Genomic DNA, 19,151 nt, shown 5'->3' on the forward strand with positions numbered 1-19,151 from the left:
CTCTTAAAAAATAACATTCCTTTCCAAATTGAGTCTCGTGTGTCTTTTTATCAGTTATATTTAACATTTTGCACCTATCTGCTAAGACATATGTGCTCATTATTCATTACAACATAAAAAGTCTGCAGTTTAGGAATCTGTATATTTTACTATGCAAATCACATAATGCTACATTCTGGTTGGTACAGCAGTATGTGTACAAATCAGGTGTAAGAATTTTCTAAAAGTTGATTGCTTTTCTTGTGCATGGGCACCTTGAAGCACACATTTTGGATCTTTAAGCTATACTACTTACTGCAGAAAGAAAATTATTAGATTATCTCTAAATCATTTTTCACAGGTATTTTTTAGTTTCAAAATAGGATACAGCTCTTCTTTCTCAAACAGATGCTTGTTAAATTCAAAATGCACCAAGAGAGACTGGAAGCTCAAAGTGGGAATAAGGTGGCTGAGAATGCTCTTTAGAAGAAAGTGGAAGATGATATAAAAGTGAACTGGAAGAAAAATTACAAAATTCTTACCTGGGAAGACAGAATCACAGAAAAAGCTGAGTTGAAAGGGACCCACAAGACTCATCACCTCCAGATCCTGGTCCTGCACAGCACCATTCCCACAAGTCACACTATGTGCCTGAGAGGGCTGTCCAACAGTGGGTCAGAAGTAACAGTGGGGCAGTTTCCCATGCTACTCTACACAAGAGCATGAACACAAGATGTGGGTATTTATTTTCTTATCTTTATTTTGATAGGACTATGAATGAACAGATAACAGAGTTGAGAAAGAAATGATAAGCTATTTCTCAGTGTTATATTTTTTTTTCGTTTTAATGTAAACGCTACTGCCTTTAGTTCAGCTTCATATCAAATTCTGTTTAGACACCCAACATACTGAATGCTTGGGAAAGCTCAGTAAAATTTACTAAAAAAGGACAGCCATGCAGCTTAGACAAAGCAGTTCAACTACAGTTTTAAAAAATGTCCCTTTTTAGAATCAGAGTAATTTGCCAAAAATGAAGCACGACTCTCCTGCTGGCACAACAGACTATCTGTTCTAAGGCCTATCTGATACCATTTCACACTACCATTGCTCAACTATATCTAGTTGTTCTTAAAGACTCTTTGTCTTCTCCAGTGCTTATGGCTCCCTATATTTAACACAGATGATCTTAATGTCAGTTCTCCTAAATGTGTGAAACATGAACAGGTTTAGACAAGGGCTCTAACCAAGAAACACCATGTTCTTCAAATAATGTGTCTAAAAGAAGTCTTTCCAGTGTGAGGATGAGGAGCTATAAAGACCAGTAGGGTATAAGCTGGTAGCAGCTGTGAATGACTATTTAGGTCCCACACATAAATAGCTTTGTTCCAGAACCACAGAGAATGTTAGATGACAGCATCAAATTAAACACAAGCTTTTTGGACTTTGGCTTCATTTATAAGAAAGGCTGTGGGAGTGGAGGAGGACAGACAGTGTACTTCATTCCCAGTGCTAGAGAAGGGAAGTGCCATCCCTTCCTTTATACTTTCCACTGTCCGGTATTTCTAGTTCATGCATCCAGAGTTACAAACAATATTATGCAGCACTCAAAGTAAGAAGATTTTCTAAGAAGGCAGGAGAGGTGAAAGGCAGCTCAGTTTAATTTAACAAGCTTAACTTATTAGAGTACATCTTTAAATAAGGATTAATTGCTATCAACACATCAGAAAAACAAGTTATTTTTAAAATAGATTTTGGTCACTAAGCTTTTATAAAGTGAATATAAATACTCATGCTGGAAATGCAGGTCATTTTATATTTTCAAGGCATGGTACCTCACCAAAGTCTAGGTCACAGTTACCTTGGGCATAATGATATCTTTAGATAATCTCAACCCAGCTGGACATAAAATATTTATCTGAAAGGTCTTGTTACAAAAGAACTAGTCAATAACAATGAAAAGTAATCATAGCAGTTAGTAAGAAAAGTCAAAATTAAAAGCTATAACATTATAAGTATTTATATTTCGTTAGATGCTTTCATAACACATCTTTTTTGTTAAGAGGTTGCACACAATCAAACATCCAAAGCTATAGTCTATACTTTCAGGTTCTCTCTGGTCATTCCATAAAACAAATGGGCAAATAATCCCCATAGTCAAAGACAATCTTGGAGGAATTTACTTCACAAACTGGTGTATGTTCGTCATCAGGAGATCTGAGAATAGGAAGAAGAAAGAGGCCAGCTCTGCAAACATTTCCAGGTGTATTTAAAGTTTGTACTTAAGGAGACATAACACAAAATTTTATGGCTAATTCATCTTGCTTTTAACTGGCCAAGAAAACGTGAAAAAGTGGAAAACTAGGTTGGTGAAGAAAGTGGGAATGATGTCAAAGGCTGGAGGATGTAAATTCCCATTGTGGACACGTTTAGGGTGTGAGTTTTATTGCAGGGTTTCATTACTTGTTGAAATATACAGGTGCCTTTCACTGATGGATAATGCCTTTTTCCTTCTGTTCTTCCTCTCTGTGTTTAGAAAAATGCACCATGCAGTTTTTCCTCTAGTGTCACTATAAAGTAGAAAACAGCTTTTATTATCAGAGTAAGTTACTGACATGACAAAAAGGAAAAAGGCAATCCCACCACCACTTAATTTTGCAACTAACCCCAATAGCACCTATAAAACATTGATTAAAAAGCCATCTTCTTAAGATCTTGACTTGCCTATAACCAGAGACTGGGTGCAGAGACAAGATGCAATACCCCACTCAAAGCAGCAGCAAGATGAAAGATGTGCCTGCACAGCAGATTCAAATGGAGCTCTCCACCCGTGTCCAAGCATTCAGAAAACAAACACTGCCCTGAACTGAGAAAGTGACGACCAACAAGTCACACTGGTAATGAAATTACCTCCACTGAGTGCCCGGCCCCTGGCAGAGTGGACCACGGGGAAGATGAATTACACAGAGGGCTCAGCACACTCAGGGATTGCTCTTAATGCCCTGGAATGTGCCTCAGCAGAATGCCAGTGTCCGGCACCACTGGCTGGAATCCAAGCAGATCCATTACCTCCCCTTTATACAACAGCTTACCACATGCCTCTCTGACACCAGAGATACGCCTTTCCTCCTCCTCTTTATTTTTAACTTTAGTATCTTTAACACAACTGAGATGCATACTTTAGGCTATACCATTAAGGAGAATTTTAAATCCAATTTAGCACTTGGTAAACTATTGTGCTATCTTCCCAATGCTAATCTAACACTGTTTTAAAAACAGCAACAGTTTACACAGTTGCTGACATGAGTTATGCTGAATTACCTGTAATTTGAATACCAAGTTATCTGCATAAGAATCCTCTAAACGTCCCTAAAAACAATCCTTTTGGACTCAAATACATTTATCTTGACAGTCTCAGAAAAAAACAACAGTCCTTATCAAGAAGTTCTTAGTAAATAGAGGATTGAAAATAGAGAATGATACATTCCCTTTCAAAACTGATTTGCTTTTTCTTCAGTTGAGGGTATCTGCTGTACCCAGTTGTACCCAAATCTGGTTGAGAAATAGTGTTCCTTTGAAATTTTGCATCTGTCTTTTACTCTGGCCTCCAAAGAATCATATTTCTATCCCAGACTAACAGTACCACAAGAACCTAAATATTTTACTTGGGGAAAAAAATAGAAAACTCTCCAGAAAGTATATATTTTTTTTCTTTTTTAATAAATCAGTACACAGAGTAAGTTAGTTGATAGCACACTTATCTGATCTGAAAGATGAAGACTGAATTTTGTGTTTTGCTGCATCCAGATCATAGGTTTGAGACTAAATAGTTTGTATCCCAACTTTCAAACTCCTCTTACTCTGAAAAATTACTTGTACTCTCAATTCCTCTTGTATGCAATAGATGTCTTCCTAATATTGTCAAAACTACTGTATTCCTACTTCACAGACTACAACCACCTGCTTTGTTTTCAATGGCAAAAAAAAAAAAAAAAAAACAATTGAAAAAACCCTCCAGTCCATTCTGCAGCAAACTTCCTACTCCTGAGGAGTCTGAGGCTTTCCTTACAGAAACTCGGATGCCCAGGACTTACTAGCACAGTTATCATTTTGCTGAAGTGCTCATAACAAGGCCACTAAAACTCCACACCAAGCCTGGCAATATGAACATAGCTGTTCATCTCTATGCTATTAAGGAGAAGAATTAGAAAAAAACTGAATTGCAACACTACACTCCCACACCACCACAAAAAAAAAAACCAAAAAAAACAAGGGGGTGCTTTTTTTCCCAGAGCAAAACCTCAGTTCATAGATTCATAGCTCAGGTATCCTAAGTTTATATATGTTTTGCTACAGTACATGAGAACCCTGTAATTAACAATTATCTCAACATACCAGACACTACAAAAACAACTGACATAAAGGCAATCTAAGTTTATGTTTCTAAACTATTTCCACATAACAAAATTTCCCTCTCACTTTTTTTTTTTTTCTCAAACTCAAGATCTGCTCAAGCTGCTTCTGCACAGGAAGTGATCTCTCCCCCTTTCTCTCTGAAGGTCATCAGCCCGCAACAAAGCAAGAAAATAAGTCACATGGAGCAAACCCATACTATTAGGAATGAAGCAGGATATTAAATTAATAGCCAACTAGGAATTCCACAAGATTACAGTAGTTGCCAATTTTTACAGCCTTTCTTCTATTACTACAGGCTTCTTTTTCACAATTCAGTAGTGCATCTTGGCACTTCAGTGAAGTTTCTCCCTTGGTGATGCAACAAACACCACCAATGAACTCATCAAGGCTACACTTGACTTTAAAGCCTAAACTCTAAAGTAAAGTGTATTTATACATCAATCCCTCCATTTAGTTTCATTATGAATACCAGCAAAGCATTTGATATCAATGAAGCATTAAAGAGCATCATTAAAAACAGCCCTGTGGACAAGGACTTGAGGTATGGTTGATGAAAAACTCAATGAGCTGTAAATGTACATTTGCATCCCAAGAAGCCAACTGCATCCTGCATTCAAAGCAGCATGGCCAGAAGGATGAGGGAGGGCATCCTGTCCCTCTCTGCTCTGCTCTGGTGAGATCAGCACACTAATGGTGCTTCCAACATAAGAAGGGCATGGAATTGATGGACTAAGTCCAGAGGAGGCCACGTAGCTGGGAAGATGACTGGAGCACCTCCCCTGTGAAGACAGGATGAGAAAGTCGGGGCTGCTGAGCCTGCAGAAGAGAAGGTTGTGTGGAGACCTTGCAGCAACCTTCCAGTGTCTTAAAGGGGTCTACAGGGAAGCTGGAGAGGGACTCCTTCTCAGGAGCTGCAGTGATAGGACACGGAGTAATGGGCACAGACTGAGAGAAGATTTAGGCTGGATACTAGGAAGAAATTCTTTACTGTGAGGGTGGTGAGATACTGCAGCTGGTTGCTCAGAGAAGCTGTGGATGCCCCATCCCAGGTAGTGCACAAGGCCAGGCTGGATAAGGCCTTCAGCGACCGGCTCCAGCGGGACGTGTCCCTGTCCACGGCAGGGGGCTGGGACTAGATGATCTTTAAGGTCCGTTCCAACTCTTAACATTTTACAGTTCTATGAAAATCATGTAATTGTTCACAATGCTGAGAAATTATCTCATTCTTCATTTTAAATCTTCTAGCCCTTATGATTCAGAAGTTTCAAGCTTGGAGGTTCAAAGCCAATAAAAAGAATCCACATGACCTTAAATAAAAACACTACATTTTCATCCAGTTTAATTTTAAGGCTTGATTTATTATTTCTGAAAACTTATGACAACTAAAACACCCAACCATGAAGTTCCACTTACTCTCTTGTCAAAGCACAATTTTACCATTGCTATGTGGTATGCAAATTGCTTATGAATATATATAACTGCATTATAATTTATTTTAATGTCAGACATTTCATGGATACCTATTTTATGAATAACAGAAAATGAATTATGCTATTTTATACATTTATTGCACAAAATAATATTTTTTGAGACAACTGCAACAACACAGGGTGCTTTCTTCAATGCCTTTTGCGTAGATCAGTTCCAAAAATAAAGTATAGAGAAGCCCCTGGAGAAGAAAAGATCCACTTTCTCATTCCCTGCTTCCTCTACTATACACTAAATAGGAATATTGCAGGACCAATATTATAAAGGAATAAAATAAATTTTTGCTGCAAAAGCAGAACAACTGCTTTTATGAACTGCCTATAGAAGTTTCACACAGCAAAATATTTCAGCAAAATATCTCAATAGAAAAATTTTTCAACTGATGCATAGGCACGCATAGTGCTGCTAGCATGCTACCTTCAAATTCTTAGAAAAACTATTAATGGTCTCTGCTCCTTGCAAATTATGGCCTGAAGGACCAATATCCTATCCACAATTAAAAGCATGACCTCCAGAATGGCAAGGAACACCGTATGCATGAAGTTCTAAACACTATGAAGAAGTGCCAGCCTCAGATCAGCTGGGTATCTGTGATGGCCAGGACTGCATGTAGGTAACACGAATTCACCGAGGCGATACGCAGTAACACACACACTACTGAACCATATGGAAAGGTCTCATTCCATCCTATTAATACCACATCCAGAATCTAATCCCCACGCCATCTGGCCCAGAGCCACTGTGTCTGCTTTCCATTACTCATCACCTTCTAACTCTGCATTCAAAGCTGAGCCCAGAGCAGTCCCTTTGCTTCAACAACGAAAGGAGCCTTGCTTCCTGGTGGCAGAGCAGCCCCTCACATGGAGTCTGCTGCCCCTGGAAGTTATGGAGGGAGAGTGACCTAACCCACAGGCTACAGGATGAAGAAGGAATAAAGATGCCTCATGACTCACACAACTACAGTCTCACAAATCCTACCCACAAAAGATTCAGCCATGGGATGACTCCTGGAATAACCACTCCTTGTTTGCTGTCAGTACCAGTACTCTAAGATTTTGGAAGTGGTACCTCCTGCCACTGCTAGACACAATGAGTGTACGCTGCAAGGAAAAATCTATCAATCCTAGAACACCATATAGTCCTTTAAGAGTTTTACAGCAAGGAATCTGACTATGATTCCATGATTTCTGACAATACATCTTTATTGCTTTGCTGTCATTTCAAGAAGCAGTACTGACAAGGGTCTCAGCACTGCAGATTATGAAGTGAGGCACCCATGAAAAACATTCAGTAAATAAATGGGGTATTATCAGTGCAAGTGCATTATTTTTCATATGGCTGTTAATGTAAAGAATCCAGTAGCAATTGCTACACAAAGTCTGTTCAACACATCCAACACTTGGTGCATCTAATTTTTTTTTCTCAATTTTGAGTTTGAAGAGAAACTAGAACGCTCATCTTAAAATTAAAAAATAACAATACAACACCATTCGGCCATATGACATTGTCAGTTTTCCAAATTTACCAGCACTTGGGAAAAAAGTATGTCAGAAATTTCCCAATGTATTTTTCTGGAAGATTGAGTAGTAACATTACAAACAATTGGCACATTGAGAAAAAACACTGTGTTGTAGGAAAAGTAATTTTATACCCTTTACACTGTTTATCATTCATGATGGTTCTTCAACTAAATTAAAATTTAAAGTTTTAATGGATTTTTTTAAAATCCAGAAACAGAAGACTTGCTTTAGTTTTTGCCATTTTTGTTTTCCATGTTGAGTCCTTTCCACAGGTCACATTTTAAATGCTGCTACTTATGACTTTTTAGATCTTTAGTACTCTTTTTCAAGAAATTTCCTGGAAAGAGCTCAAAAAGACAAGCACACATTTCTTTAAGTGCTTAACTACAGCTCTATGTGAAAAAAAAATAAACCATTTTTTTTTTCCCAGAAGAAGAAATACTGCAACAATAATACACACATACAATAACAACCAAACCATAAAAACAAACTACAGCTCTGATATAATACAGAAGTTGATTTAAATGGAATGATAAATTACCATATACGTTTTAACCATATATGACAAAATAGGGCATGTTTCAGTATTATAAATTAATCCCAACATATTTTAAGATTTTGTTGAGAAGTTTCCATACAGGAATGTCTGGCTACATCCAGCTCAAATAAGAAGAGTTCACAGAGCTTAAAAAATTCTCTCTTAACTAAAGAATAAATAGCAGCATGCACTGCAGATAGTCTGGTGGAGGGTTAGAAGAAAATAAAGGCAGATAAAACAACTCAAAGCTTAGAAAAAGCACCTACACGTTGCAGAGCTGTGGTGAAAAACATCCCATTTTGCTTTGCTTGCACTCACAGCTTTTGCGTTACCTGTTACACTGTCTGTATTGTAATCCACAAGTTTTCTCCTCCTCACTCTTCTGACTCTCTCCCCCAAGGAGTGAGGCAATGAGAGGCTCTGAGATGCGTAGTTGCCAACTGGGGCTATACCACAACAGAAAAGTAGAAAGGCTTCTCTTGAATAGAGATGGATCTCATGAAGAACATCCAAGAACCACAGGACCAAGCCTGAATGAATTCAAGAAGTGTTTGGACAGTATTTTCAGGCACATGATGTGACTCTTGGGGATGGTCGTGTGCAGGGGCCAGGAGCTGGATTTGATGATCTTTCAGGGTCCCTTTCAACTGCGCTTATTCTGTTATTCTGTAATGTGAACAACTAAGTCAAGAATCAGTTCTCCTCATTTGTTCTACAATGAACAGTACAGATTTAGTATTAATGCTTTACAATAGATAAAATCGTCTAAAGTGATCTGGGAAATGCTGGTTTTAAATTGATGCATGTTGTATATTGTGCTTTTCATCTTTTGGAGATTACAGTGTTTATTCCTGCTGTTTCGCATCTTCAGCAGAAGCCTGTAACTGTTTACTTATTCCCAAACACAGAAGTGATATTACTTTATTCCCTGATGCCTAAGACCATCAAGTGTATTTTTCAGTAAAAAAGGTGACAGATGTTTTATCCATCAGCTTTACTGCATTTCCAAGTAAGAACTATAACCTGAGGAAAAGTCATTAGAATGTAATGAGCAAGGGAAAACATTTCATTGTGACAATCCCAGGCTACTAAGACCACTGTCTCTATGCATTTAAATAATATAAGGCTATAAAGTAAAAAGCACTTTCTTAGTCTCCATGCCAGTATAATTTTGATTTGCATTGCCATTAAAAATACCAAATTACTAGACAAGTCCACAGTTGCTTCTAAAACAAGCCTAGAGAGGACTGGTCCAGAAGCTGTACTATATCTCCAAACCAATCACTCTCTCAGCTAAGAGCTACTAAGGTTTGTTATCTTCTAATTTTTGAAGTTTTATAAAAGGAAAAGCAGACTGTCAGATAATGTGGTCAATACGTAAGTATTAAGACTTTTCTCTACTGAAAAATAAAGTTCATTTTGGCAAATTTGTGTGATCATCAAATATAATTATTAAGTCCATTTCACCACAGTGAACAGAATTTTGTGCTTTTCTCCTAGGCAAGATCTCACATCAGCAAGCCTGTGCAGTCAAGTTTAAAGCCCAGCCAAATCTGGCAACACACAGACCTCTGCCTCTTACAGGGCCACCAGGAGCTTTTGGTAGAACTTCAAGCAGATTTCATCCTTTAAATTCTGAGCATATCCAGCAGTTTAGACTGGAAACTTTCAAAATAAATCCCATAATTTCTCTATTAGCGCATTCTTATATTTATTTTTTATTATTGTACTTACACAGCCTGTATTTACGTATATTTTATACATATGCATACATATCCTTACTAATATATAAAAAGTATAAATTTACATTACAAATATACATGCACATAGCTTTATATGCAGCTTGGTATACGTTGTTTTAATATTACAGCATTATGTGTTAACAGATTATTGCAATATGGCAGTATCGCCCATAAAAGGCATTATCAAAGAAAATGCCTACTTTTAAAAAAAAGAAAGATTAAGAAAAAAGTCATTTGAAACACCAATTTTCTTAATTTCATGTAACTTTTCTATCTGTGTTAGAGTTTGTGCAGTTTTTGGAGGCAGATGAAGGAGTTTCTCTGATGATTTGGCAAAGGAGCAGGGACGTATCAGTACCGATAATATTTATTAGCTACATCTGCTATAAGTGCTTTTTATAGACTACATGAGTGCAAGACAGTCATTCTTGAAATTTCTCCTACCCTAAAGGGGACACAAACCTTGAGGAACTACTTGAATGACGTCTGGTGTTTAAAGCTGACAAGACTCCCTTCTCTTTCAGCTGCACATGTAATAAAATTCTTGGTAAGTAGCAGCAAGGAGCTATAGCCTACTACACATGTTCCTAATGAGCATTTCACATAGTTCCATCTCTCATTTATCTTGGATGATTACTTAAACTAGATTCTGAGTTATTTGTTCTTTCTGGCTAGATTATGTTTCCAAAATGCTGAGCCACTTGCCAAGAATAACCATATTCAGTCAACCACAATGTTACACAAAAGTCTACAAGTAAGTGCAACACACAGCTCTCATGCTAACCCAGCAAATGCATTTGGAAAACATGTACAGAACATTTGCTTGTACACAACAGAGCACTTCTTAAAAAAATAAAAAAAGAAAGAAAAGGCAATAAGCTCAAAGTTTCCTGGGGACCAAAGCAAATAGAGCTTCCATCTAAGAAACCAAATAAAAAAGAAACTTTGTAGTATCTATGTTAAAACATCTACTATATTTACTGGAGAAAAAGTTTTGTATAACCAGTAAATAAATGCTAGTTTCTTCTTGAGGTTCTTAGTTAAAAAATCGGAATATTATTTTGTGCAATTCTTTCTAATCAATCAATTTTTTGTTTTCAGGCAGGCCTTTTTCTTATCTGTTTATGTTTGTCCATTAACATAAACAGGCAAAGACTCTCAAGCACTAACCTTTTACTACATTAGCTAAAAGCACAAAACCATGCAGCTTAACTCACCCCATCTGTCCACATGTATCAAAGTGCCTAGAAGGAATGTTAGATTTTATTTCATCACTGAAGTCATACAGCAAGAGTGAATTCAAGGAAAAGGTGACAGATCAGATGAAAGATAGTTAAATTTTAACCTTGACCTCTAAGATTACATTTGACATTGTGTTGTTTTAGTATCAATGAAGACACCTGCACAAAGAATCTCCATGCACAAAGAGAAGGGAATAAATGTAAATATTTTCAAAGCCGGGAACTTAAAGATATAAATATTTCACATTCAAAAAGTTGAAAAGGATACCATATATTTAACATTGTAAAACAAATGCACATACATAAGTAATATTTAAGGGTACAATTAATTATAACAACATGCTCCTAGAGATTCCACACTCTCTATACCACATTCTATTTTAGGCACATAACATGACAATGTCTGCATGTCACTAATGCTGAGAATTATGTTTGTGATATATTTAATATGCCAGTTATTGATTTAGACTGCTTGATGGATACCTGATACATACAGTATTTCCATAACACAGTGAAATACAGAATTAAACAAGAGGTAGCTAAGGTTACCCTCAGTGGTTGCACAAAGGAAGTTTCAGAAATCCTGAAGCATATTTAAGGAAAAGAAGAAAGACTAGGATAATCTGAGCTAGCAATCTAATTGCAGGGGAGATGCCTATTTATCAATGCTTAAAAAATGGAGGAATGCAGTTTTAAAATGTTTTGAGCACACAGTATTTTCAGAATATTTTGAGATTAGTATCCAAAACTGATTCATTGCACATGAATTTGGAGGCAACAATGTTACAAGTAATTTAAAGTCAAAACCAAATCTATTGTAGTACTTCAGCCTACTTCTAGATGCACAGTAGAGGAAAAAAATTAATAGGAATATATTCACATGATATACCTGAGTTAGAAGGCACATGCATAAATTATGTTAAACCGTCTCTTTCATAGCCATAGACTACAGTTATCTGAATAATTCAATACAAAAATGACTATCCATTTCCTGTTCAGTGACAGGCAGTATTGAATGCATTTACTCCCTGAGCTGACAGCCTTGTCATGATCTATGACAACTTCTTCTATGGTGATATTTACTGAGATAGTAAATATAGCAGTAAAGATACAGTGGAAAATAAACCATGAAGCTGGCAGAGGGATGGATGCTACCACATGCCAGCAAGAGCACTGCCTGCAGCTTGCCACAGCTGAATAAGGAGCCTCTTCAGTGCTGGGCACTGCTGGAAAGGAACACCAGGAATTCAAAGCACCTTGAATCCAACTGGGGCCTCCTCCAAAGGCTGTGAATCTTGCACATCCTTCAGCAGGAAGATTTAAAGGCACTATCTTGTAGATGGTTCAAGGACACAACCTGAAGATGCAGTAAGAATACTCTAACACCTTTTCAACCATGCTAGCAGAACAGAAATCTAAGGCTATGCAGGGAACCTCTGCCTGGCCGTGTGTTGTGTACTGCCATGCAGAACAGCATAAGACAGCAAGGAGAACAATAACCAGCAGCAAGGTAAGATGTAAAAAGACAGAAGGACAACATTTGGAGGAAGCTTTCCCTTCCTTTAAGGAAGCTGTCAAGCAGGAGATTTAAAAACCCAAAGAAATAAACAAACAATCCTTGCTTAAAGATGCTCCAACCCACAAAAGCAATAGTAATTTTCCTTATTTCTACACAGATCTTGTTTTGCTACACAGATTTTAACAACTAATAATGTAACCATGTGGTCAGGTTCACATTCCACTGTGAGGCTTTTCTGAGGCCTGTGAGCCATCACTGAGCAGCTTGTTTGATGTGGATTACAAACATTTGCATTAAGCTTCAGAAGCATGTTAAAATTATGATGCAGACTTATTTTATACATGCTTAATTTTATTTAGTGAGCAACCCAGTAAATGTCTATGTGAATCTACATTCTCAATTTCTAACAGAATGAAGACTTGAAGATAAATGCTTTAAAATATTACTTAGGAGAAAAGAACCTATCCTGGGATTTTTGCTCCAACAAAAGCAGGCAACTTTTTTCTTTTGCTGACAGAGTAAACACAAGAATCTTCTTGTATGTTTCTTGGATTAGACTGCACATACCCCTTCTGGTTCTATTTTAGAACCACGTTCCTCCCTCCAAGCGATTCTATACATCATTACAAATCCTTATGCAATTTTATCCAAGGTTCTGTATTTATCAAGACACCTCATCCTAACAGCAATGTTCTTTCCTCAGCATGAACCAGGCAAAGATACCCTCACAAAAATTCCCATTCTAACACGATTCATCAATGTCTCACAATTCAAAGCACTGACATATAACTTTGTAGGAATCATTATCAATGTGTAAGAAATACACTCTTTTTTTCTATTTGGTGACTGAATTCAAACACCACATGTATATTTTTATCTGGCCAAAAATGCACTTACTATGCACAGCTTCCTACAAAACACTATCTATTACAAAGAAAAAAAAAAAATCATAAATACAGTGAGTAAGTATGGCCTACAAGCAGTATAAGCATAACTTAAGTCACAAAGCGATGCGCAAAAAACCAGTTAAAATCCCAGAGCTATGCACTTCTGCCTTCCACTGCTCTGCAGAAATTATTTCAGATGATTTAAACAAAATGCTGTTTTGACCTGCATGCAACTGATTACAATTGTTTTGGGAGCACAAGAAGTTTACATGTTTTTGCCAAAAGTGACCAATCCAGCAAATATACACCAGACACCTAACATGCTTATAGCAGACATTATTTTGAAAATTTTCCATTGATCTGGGTTGGAAATTTTACCATGAGAAGAAAAACCATTCACAAAATATTGGAACTTGCCTAAACCAACTATATTTGGGCACTCAATCTCTCTGGAGACACTGTGAATATCTCAAAGTGTCACCAAAAAACACAGGTAGGATTACAAAACTTTTAAAATCTTTTTTTATCAGCTTCCAAGTCTGGAAGTCCAGAGATTTCTACTAAACCCCTGATAAAGACAAGTTATATTTAATATATGCACTCTCCCTAGATTATCCTATGAGCTATGGTACTGAGTTCTGCATAGCCCTAGGATTTGCTTATATACTATTTTGCCTTTCCACACTAGCAGATCCAAGGGAGTGTCCCCTGAACTAACTAGTACATGGAGAATCTTTACAGTATTCTGGTTTCTTTAAAAAGTATAAAGCAATAGGTCCAAAATAATTTTTTGTGGTGAGTACACATAAAGACCTGAAAAACAAATCTAAGCTCTAGTTTTAATCACTCAAAGTTTTTTACTCCCAGTTGCTCAGAATAATAGTTTTCATATTGTGACATAAAAAGCTGCCACTCCCATATATGTGATGTGAAAGTCACCACTCCCTGCAGTGTGCGGGTAGTATGACACACAGAGTCACCACTCTTAAGAATCATTGACACTCGAAAAATGATGAAACATTCAAAATAGTTTTAAGTGAAATAAAAAATTAATGTAGTCCGAAATAGAATTGTTTCAATAAATGTATTTTAAATAAAATTAGAATTTCAGACACTTAAAAATATTTTACAAATTACCACAAATTGTTTGTTTACTGTTATAAGCACTAACTGAATAGTTTCAGTATGATCAAATACAACATACATATTTAAGACCTCCAGGACACAAATTGTGTCACATCTGATCCGGAATAATTGAAGAAGATTGCTGATGCAAGACAGCAGTAGTAGAAAAGGCAAGATAAAGAGAACCAATTAGACTATAATCATGTAACAGACAGTATTAACAAGAACAGACCCCAAAAAATTGCTGTTAGTAAGTCATGTTTTCCTCTTTACCTCAGGTAAGCAGTATCAAATATTTAAGTACCAGCTAAAAAAAGAAAATTCTGAAACATGGTAATATTTATCAGCAGACAAGCCTCTGCACATTTAAAGCTTCATGTATGTGCTAGTAACAACTTCAGTCAATCTCATTTAGAAAACAGCAACTTCAACTCGGCACAAATTGTGACACGCTGCAGGGATCGCAACTTTTCAAGGGCAAATCAAATTATATTCTTTCTGAAGCTGATGATCTAAACATGGCCATAAAAAACTCAGCAGGGGCAGAATATACTGCCTCTGGCAGCCTGCTGCTTCTCAGCATTTTCTTATCGTTTGCAGTTTGCAAACGATCGAACTTGCAGTCCGTTAGAAAGTTCCTAATTTAGTTGGAGTGGGCCACGTCAGTATTGCAAACTGCACGCTCTGAGAGAATAAAGGCACAAGAGACAATACTGCAAGTCTGATCAAGGTTACAAACCATATACCATTGTGCCATTTGTATTCCACTACTGAAAAAGAAAAGCAGCCTGTATAACATCAATGCAGCGTACAGCGCAGTGCGAACATTTTTGACTCGGTTGTGTTGGTTAGGATGATAGAAGAAACACTTCAATGAATTAAGCATAATTCCCCATTCTGAGTTACATTGGTAGAACAAAAGCTCTTACCCCCTCTCATCTTTTTTTCTCCTCTTGATACAAGCTGAATTTCAATTTTATTAAAAAATGAAAATTGATCTAATTTTTTCCAACAAAGGTTATTATCTGATTTGGATATTGTCAGTGTAGCTTCAGTGGCAAATAACAAGTGTAGACAGAACCAAAACCTAGTATTCATAAAGGAGAAGTTTCAAAAATGTTGTGTTGATTTTGCTATAATAATCTTTTGTAGAGTTTTACAATCAACACTAAGGACTTAGTCCAACATTTATTAGTTATATGTTTCTAAACAGTAGATCCGCAAATGATGATAGAGAACGAAAACAACTTCATAAATCATGAATGATTACATATGAGGTATTATTACATTAAATATATAATGTTTTATTACTGAGATGTTAAACACTTAATGTACATTGTAAGAACAGGTAAGTGGCAGTGAAAATGGTGACAAAAAAACCTGGGCCAAAATTTAAAAAAAACCCTGAAATGAAAACTCATTGCCAGAATAAAAAATTTTATTAAAACACAGTAACCAAACATATGCCACTACAAAAGAGAACAGAAAAAAGAAAACAGATTATCTGACCTACAGGACCTTTGATTCTGCAAAGACTCATACACAGAAAGGATTTAATTTAATCTGAACAGAATTCAGAAGTGCCTCTAACCAATATGAGCAGGATTGAACCCACTCCAGCAGGAAGAAAGAACAGGAATTAAAAAGAGATTTAAGAAACTAGGTGCCAAAGATACCAGTCTTTGATTTTAGAATATTCAAAAACTCTAGAAGGAAAAAAAGTACTAAATGTATAGAACTTTACCTTTGGCATGCTGTTTGCCAGTTTCACTAGAAATTGTATGCCTGAATTGCCTAAAACAAGGAAAAACTGAAAAATGTCTGACTACTTCGACAGAGACTAGTTTTAGCGAGAAAACCAGAAAATCTAAATAGTTATCAACTTCAACCACTTAACCTAAACAAACAGGAAGTATTTAGAGTGAACTCTTGGCCTGTGCAAAGAAGTTACCAATGATAACCTAGGACAACAATGAAAATTACTCAGTGGCTCGAATTATGCTTACACCAGTCACACACAGACATGACATTAGTCTTAATGATAGAACTTTTTAAACATAATGTAATGCTGCTGAAAAGCATAAAATCTTATTATATTGGTTCTTTACAGCATGGAGACAGACTGCCACTTTGTCAGCTTCACTTTGTCAAATATTTTAAATATTTATGACCTATTTTGCAGCAATTCAACAGTCAAGACTATATTACAAAGGAAAACTGGGAATCACTGTAGCATAATCTCACTGCATTCTCTAAGAGCAAACAGTAAGCCTTGTTGATGATACAGAAGTATAAATATTTCCACTAAGTATTCCTTTATAACAAAGATAATGAAAATTATGCTGTTTAAATTCAAACACTTGTCTTAACCTGTAATATTCCACACACCATACTGCCAACATTCCCACTACACAGGATACTACAACAAACAGTTTGATATTGTTTGTCAGCACAAGCTCAAGCAAGACTGGTTATGATTAGTTACAATGAAAAGGAATAATAACAGAAAATAAGGTTATCCACTACAAGAATGTGTAAAGATATTTTCATTGCTCAGGATTCCACAATCTCTGAATTGAGAAAAAGATGGCTTCAAAACATGTAATAAAAGTGACTCCTTGTTTCAACACTCTTGTTTAATTTGGACTATTTCCTATCAATCAGAAGCCACAAGTAGCATCTAAACTGCTCAAAAGTATTGCAGTGTGCCTCTTTGGCTCTATTACTGTTGCTCATAGCTTTCACAATCCACTTGCAGCATTATGCTCTGCATAGTCATTTCTTAAGCTTTAAAAAGCTCAACCTGTAGCAATCTGGAGTACAATACGCATGGAAAATTAGCTTCTTGAACAATTATTTTACTGGAAAACTGGAAAAGTTCTAATTGAATAAACATTGGAAGAATCCAGCAATTTACCGTTTCCAAAACCAAATCAGTTAAGTAAGTCCTAGACTTTTGGACTTCCTCCTGATAATTATTAAAAGTGTACTTGTAGGATGGTCCATGAATTACATGGAAGCTATTCCTTGAGAGCACATTAGCACCAGAGCGAGATTCCTTCACTCCATACCTTTTAAAAGTGGTCACTTCCCACATTCAACACTACATGCATATATGAAATTGGTCTCAATTACAGGACTTCTAAAAAATAATGCAATGTTGCTTAAAAACTTCACATAATTAAACATAAGAACAACAAGGAGATACATTTTCAGTAGGATATCTGCTGAGTACTGGATAATTTCCTCCCTAGGAGATGGATACAATAAATTAAAGTTGAACATGTGCTGTCCAAGGAATCAGGACTACTAGATAATCTACTCAGAAAAATGCTTATCTAATAAAATTTAGTTTTCTAAGAAGATGTAGCTTAGGTATTTTCCAAAATGAAGATGACAATATTAAAAAAAAAGTACTAAAAAAGTAATTATTTGTTCTTGACTCAGGAATAAAGGTTGTCCTCAAGAATAAACATTGTCCTCAAGAATAAAGGTTGCTATTTATCTGCTTGTAGTTCAGCCTGTTTAATCACTGTTAAGAGATAAGGCATCAAGGCATACAAAGTGTTGAATACTTCCAAAAATTCTTAGATATGAGTAAATGAATGGCACTGCAAGCATAGACTGACCTCTTCCCCCATCACGCCTAACCCCTCTGGCCTTCAAAGCATTCAGGTCTTCCAGCTTCGAAATAACAAACCAACTCTAATTGACAGTAAGTTATTATCTGAAGGAAGAACAGGAAAAAGCTCACTGCCTCCATGAAAAGCATAAAGTTAACAAAGATTATGTTATAAACAATAACGATCTGTCCGTGAGCACCCTGAGTGTGCCCTGATGCTCCAAGGCAAATCGCATTTTAGCATCCAGTGCACATCTTTTGGACATAGTAAGAGAAACTCATTCTGTGTGATGCATTTCAGACAAAGTATGAACTACAAAAGTAATACTTCCGTGAATTTTTTTTTTAAAGACAGACTGTATGACTGTTATACAAATGTGTACGACTGTCTAACAGCACCTGAGGAAGCATCGCGGAAGTTTCACCTGAAAGTTACCAGCAGAACGCGGAGCTCACTACAGGCCGTGTGTCTGTGCAAACCACACAGGTCCATCGCTCTGCACGACCAGGGCTGTCAAGGGGAGAGGGAAGCGCTCCGTGCTAAGGTAAACCCTGCCTTCTCCCGCTGTGAGAACGGAGGAGTCCCCATCCGTGAGGCGAGGCTGCCCAGCCCGAGTGTCACGCCGCTGTGCCAAGGGGGCCGGCGACGCGCGTTACCTGCCAGAGCACCGCGGCCAGGAGGGCTCCCGCAGCCAACCCCGCCTCACGACGGGCTCTGACCACCGCGGACCCCGACCCGCCCGCCGGCCGCCGACAGCCGCCCCGGCCCGGCTCCCCGCCCAGCCCTGCCCGCCGCCGGCAGCGGGGATGCTGCTGCCTTACCTGAGCCAGGACCGTGGGGAACATGCGCCCGCCGTAACACGCCGCCAGGCAGCCTCCCCCGGCCAGAGCGGCGGCGGCGGCGGCTCCCCACGCGGGCGGACGGCGCTGGCTGCGCGGGGGCCGCATCCCGGCGAGCCGCCCCCGCAGCGGGGCTCGGGCGGCCGCCGCCAGCGCCGCTCTCCACGCCACCGACATCTTCCCGGAAAGCGCCGCCGCGGCCGCGGCGCGCATGCGCAGCGCCGGGCCCGAGGCCGC

General features: G+C 37.8%; 1 protein-coding gene across 1 annotated transcript in view; it reads right to left on the bottom strand.

Annotated features, from left to right (window-relative positions):
* Positions 1-19,147, bottom strand: part of MICU2 (mitochondrial calcium uptake 2) — a 138,701-nt gene extending 119,554 nt beyond the window's left edge. Inside the window, exon 1 of the mRNA XM_056486588.1 lies at positions 18,897-19,147. Within this exon, the coding sequence (XP_056342563.1) occupies positions 18,897-19,127 (231 nt within the window). The 5' untranslated portion in view covers positions 19,128-19,147. The remainder of the gene's footprint in view (positions 1-18,896) is intronic.
* Positions 19,148-19,151: the final 4 nt, after the last annotated feature.

Source organism: Oenanthe melanoleuca, chromosome 1 (genome assembly GCF_029582105.1).
Source record: "Oenanthe melanoleuca isolate GR-GAL-2019-014 chromosome 1, OMel1.0, whole genome shotgun sequence".
Taxonomy (NCBI): domain Eukaryota; kingdom Metazoa; phylum Chordata; class Aves; order Passeriformes; family Muscicapidae; genus Oenanthe; species Oenanthe melanoleuca.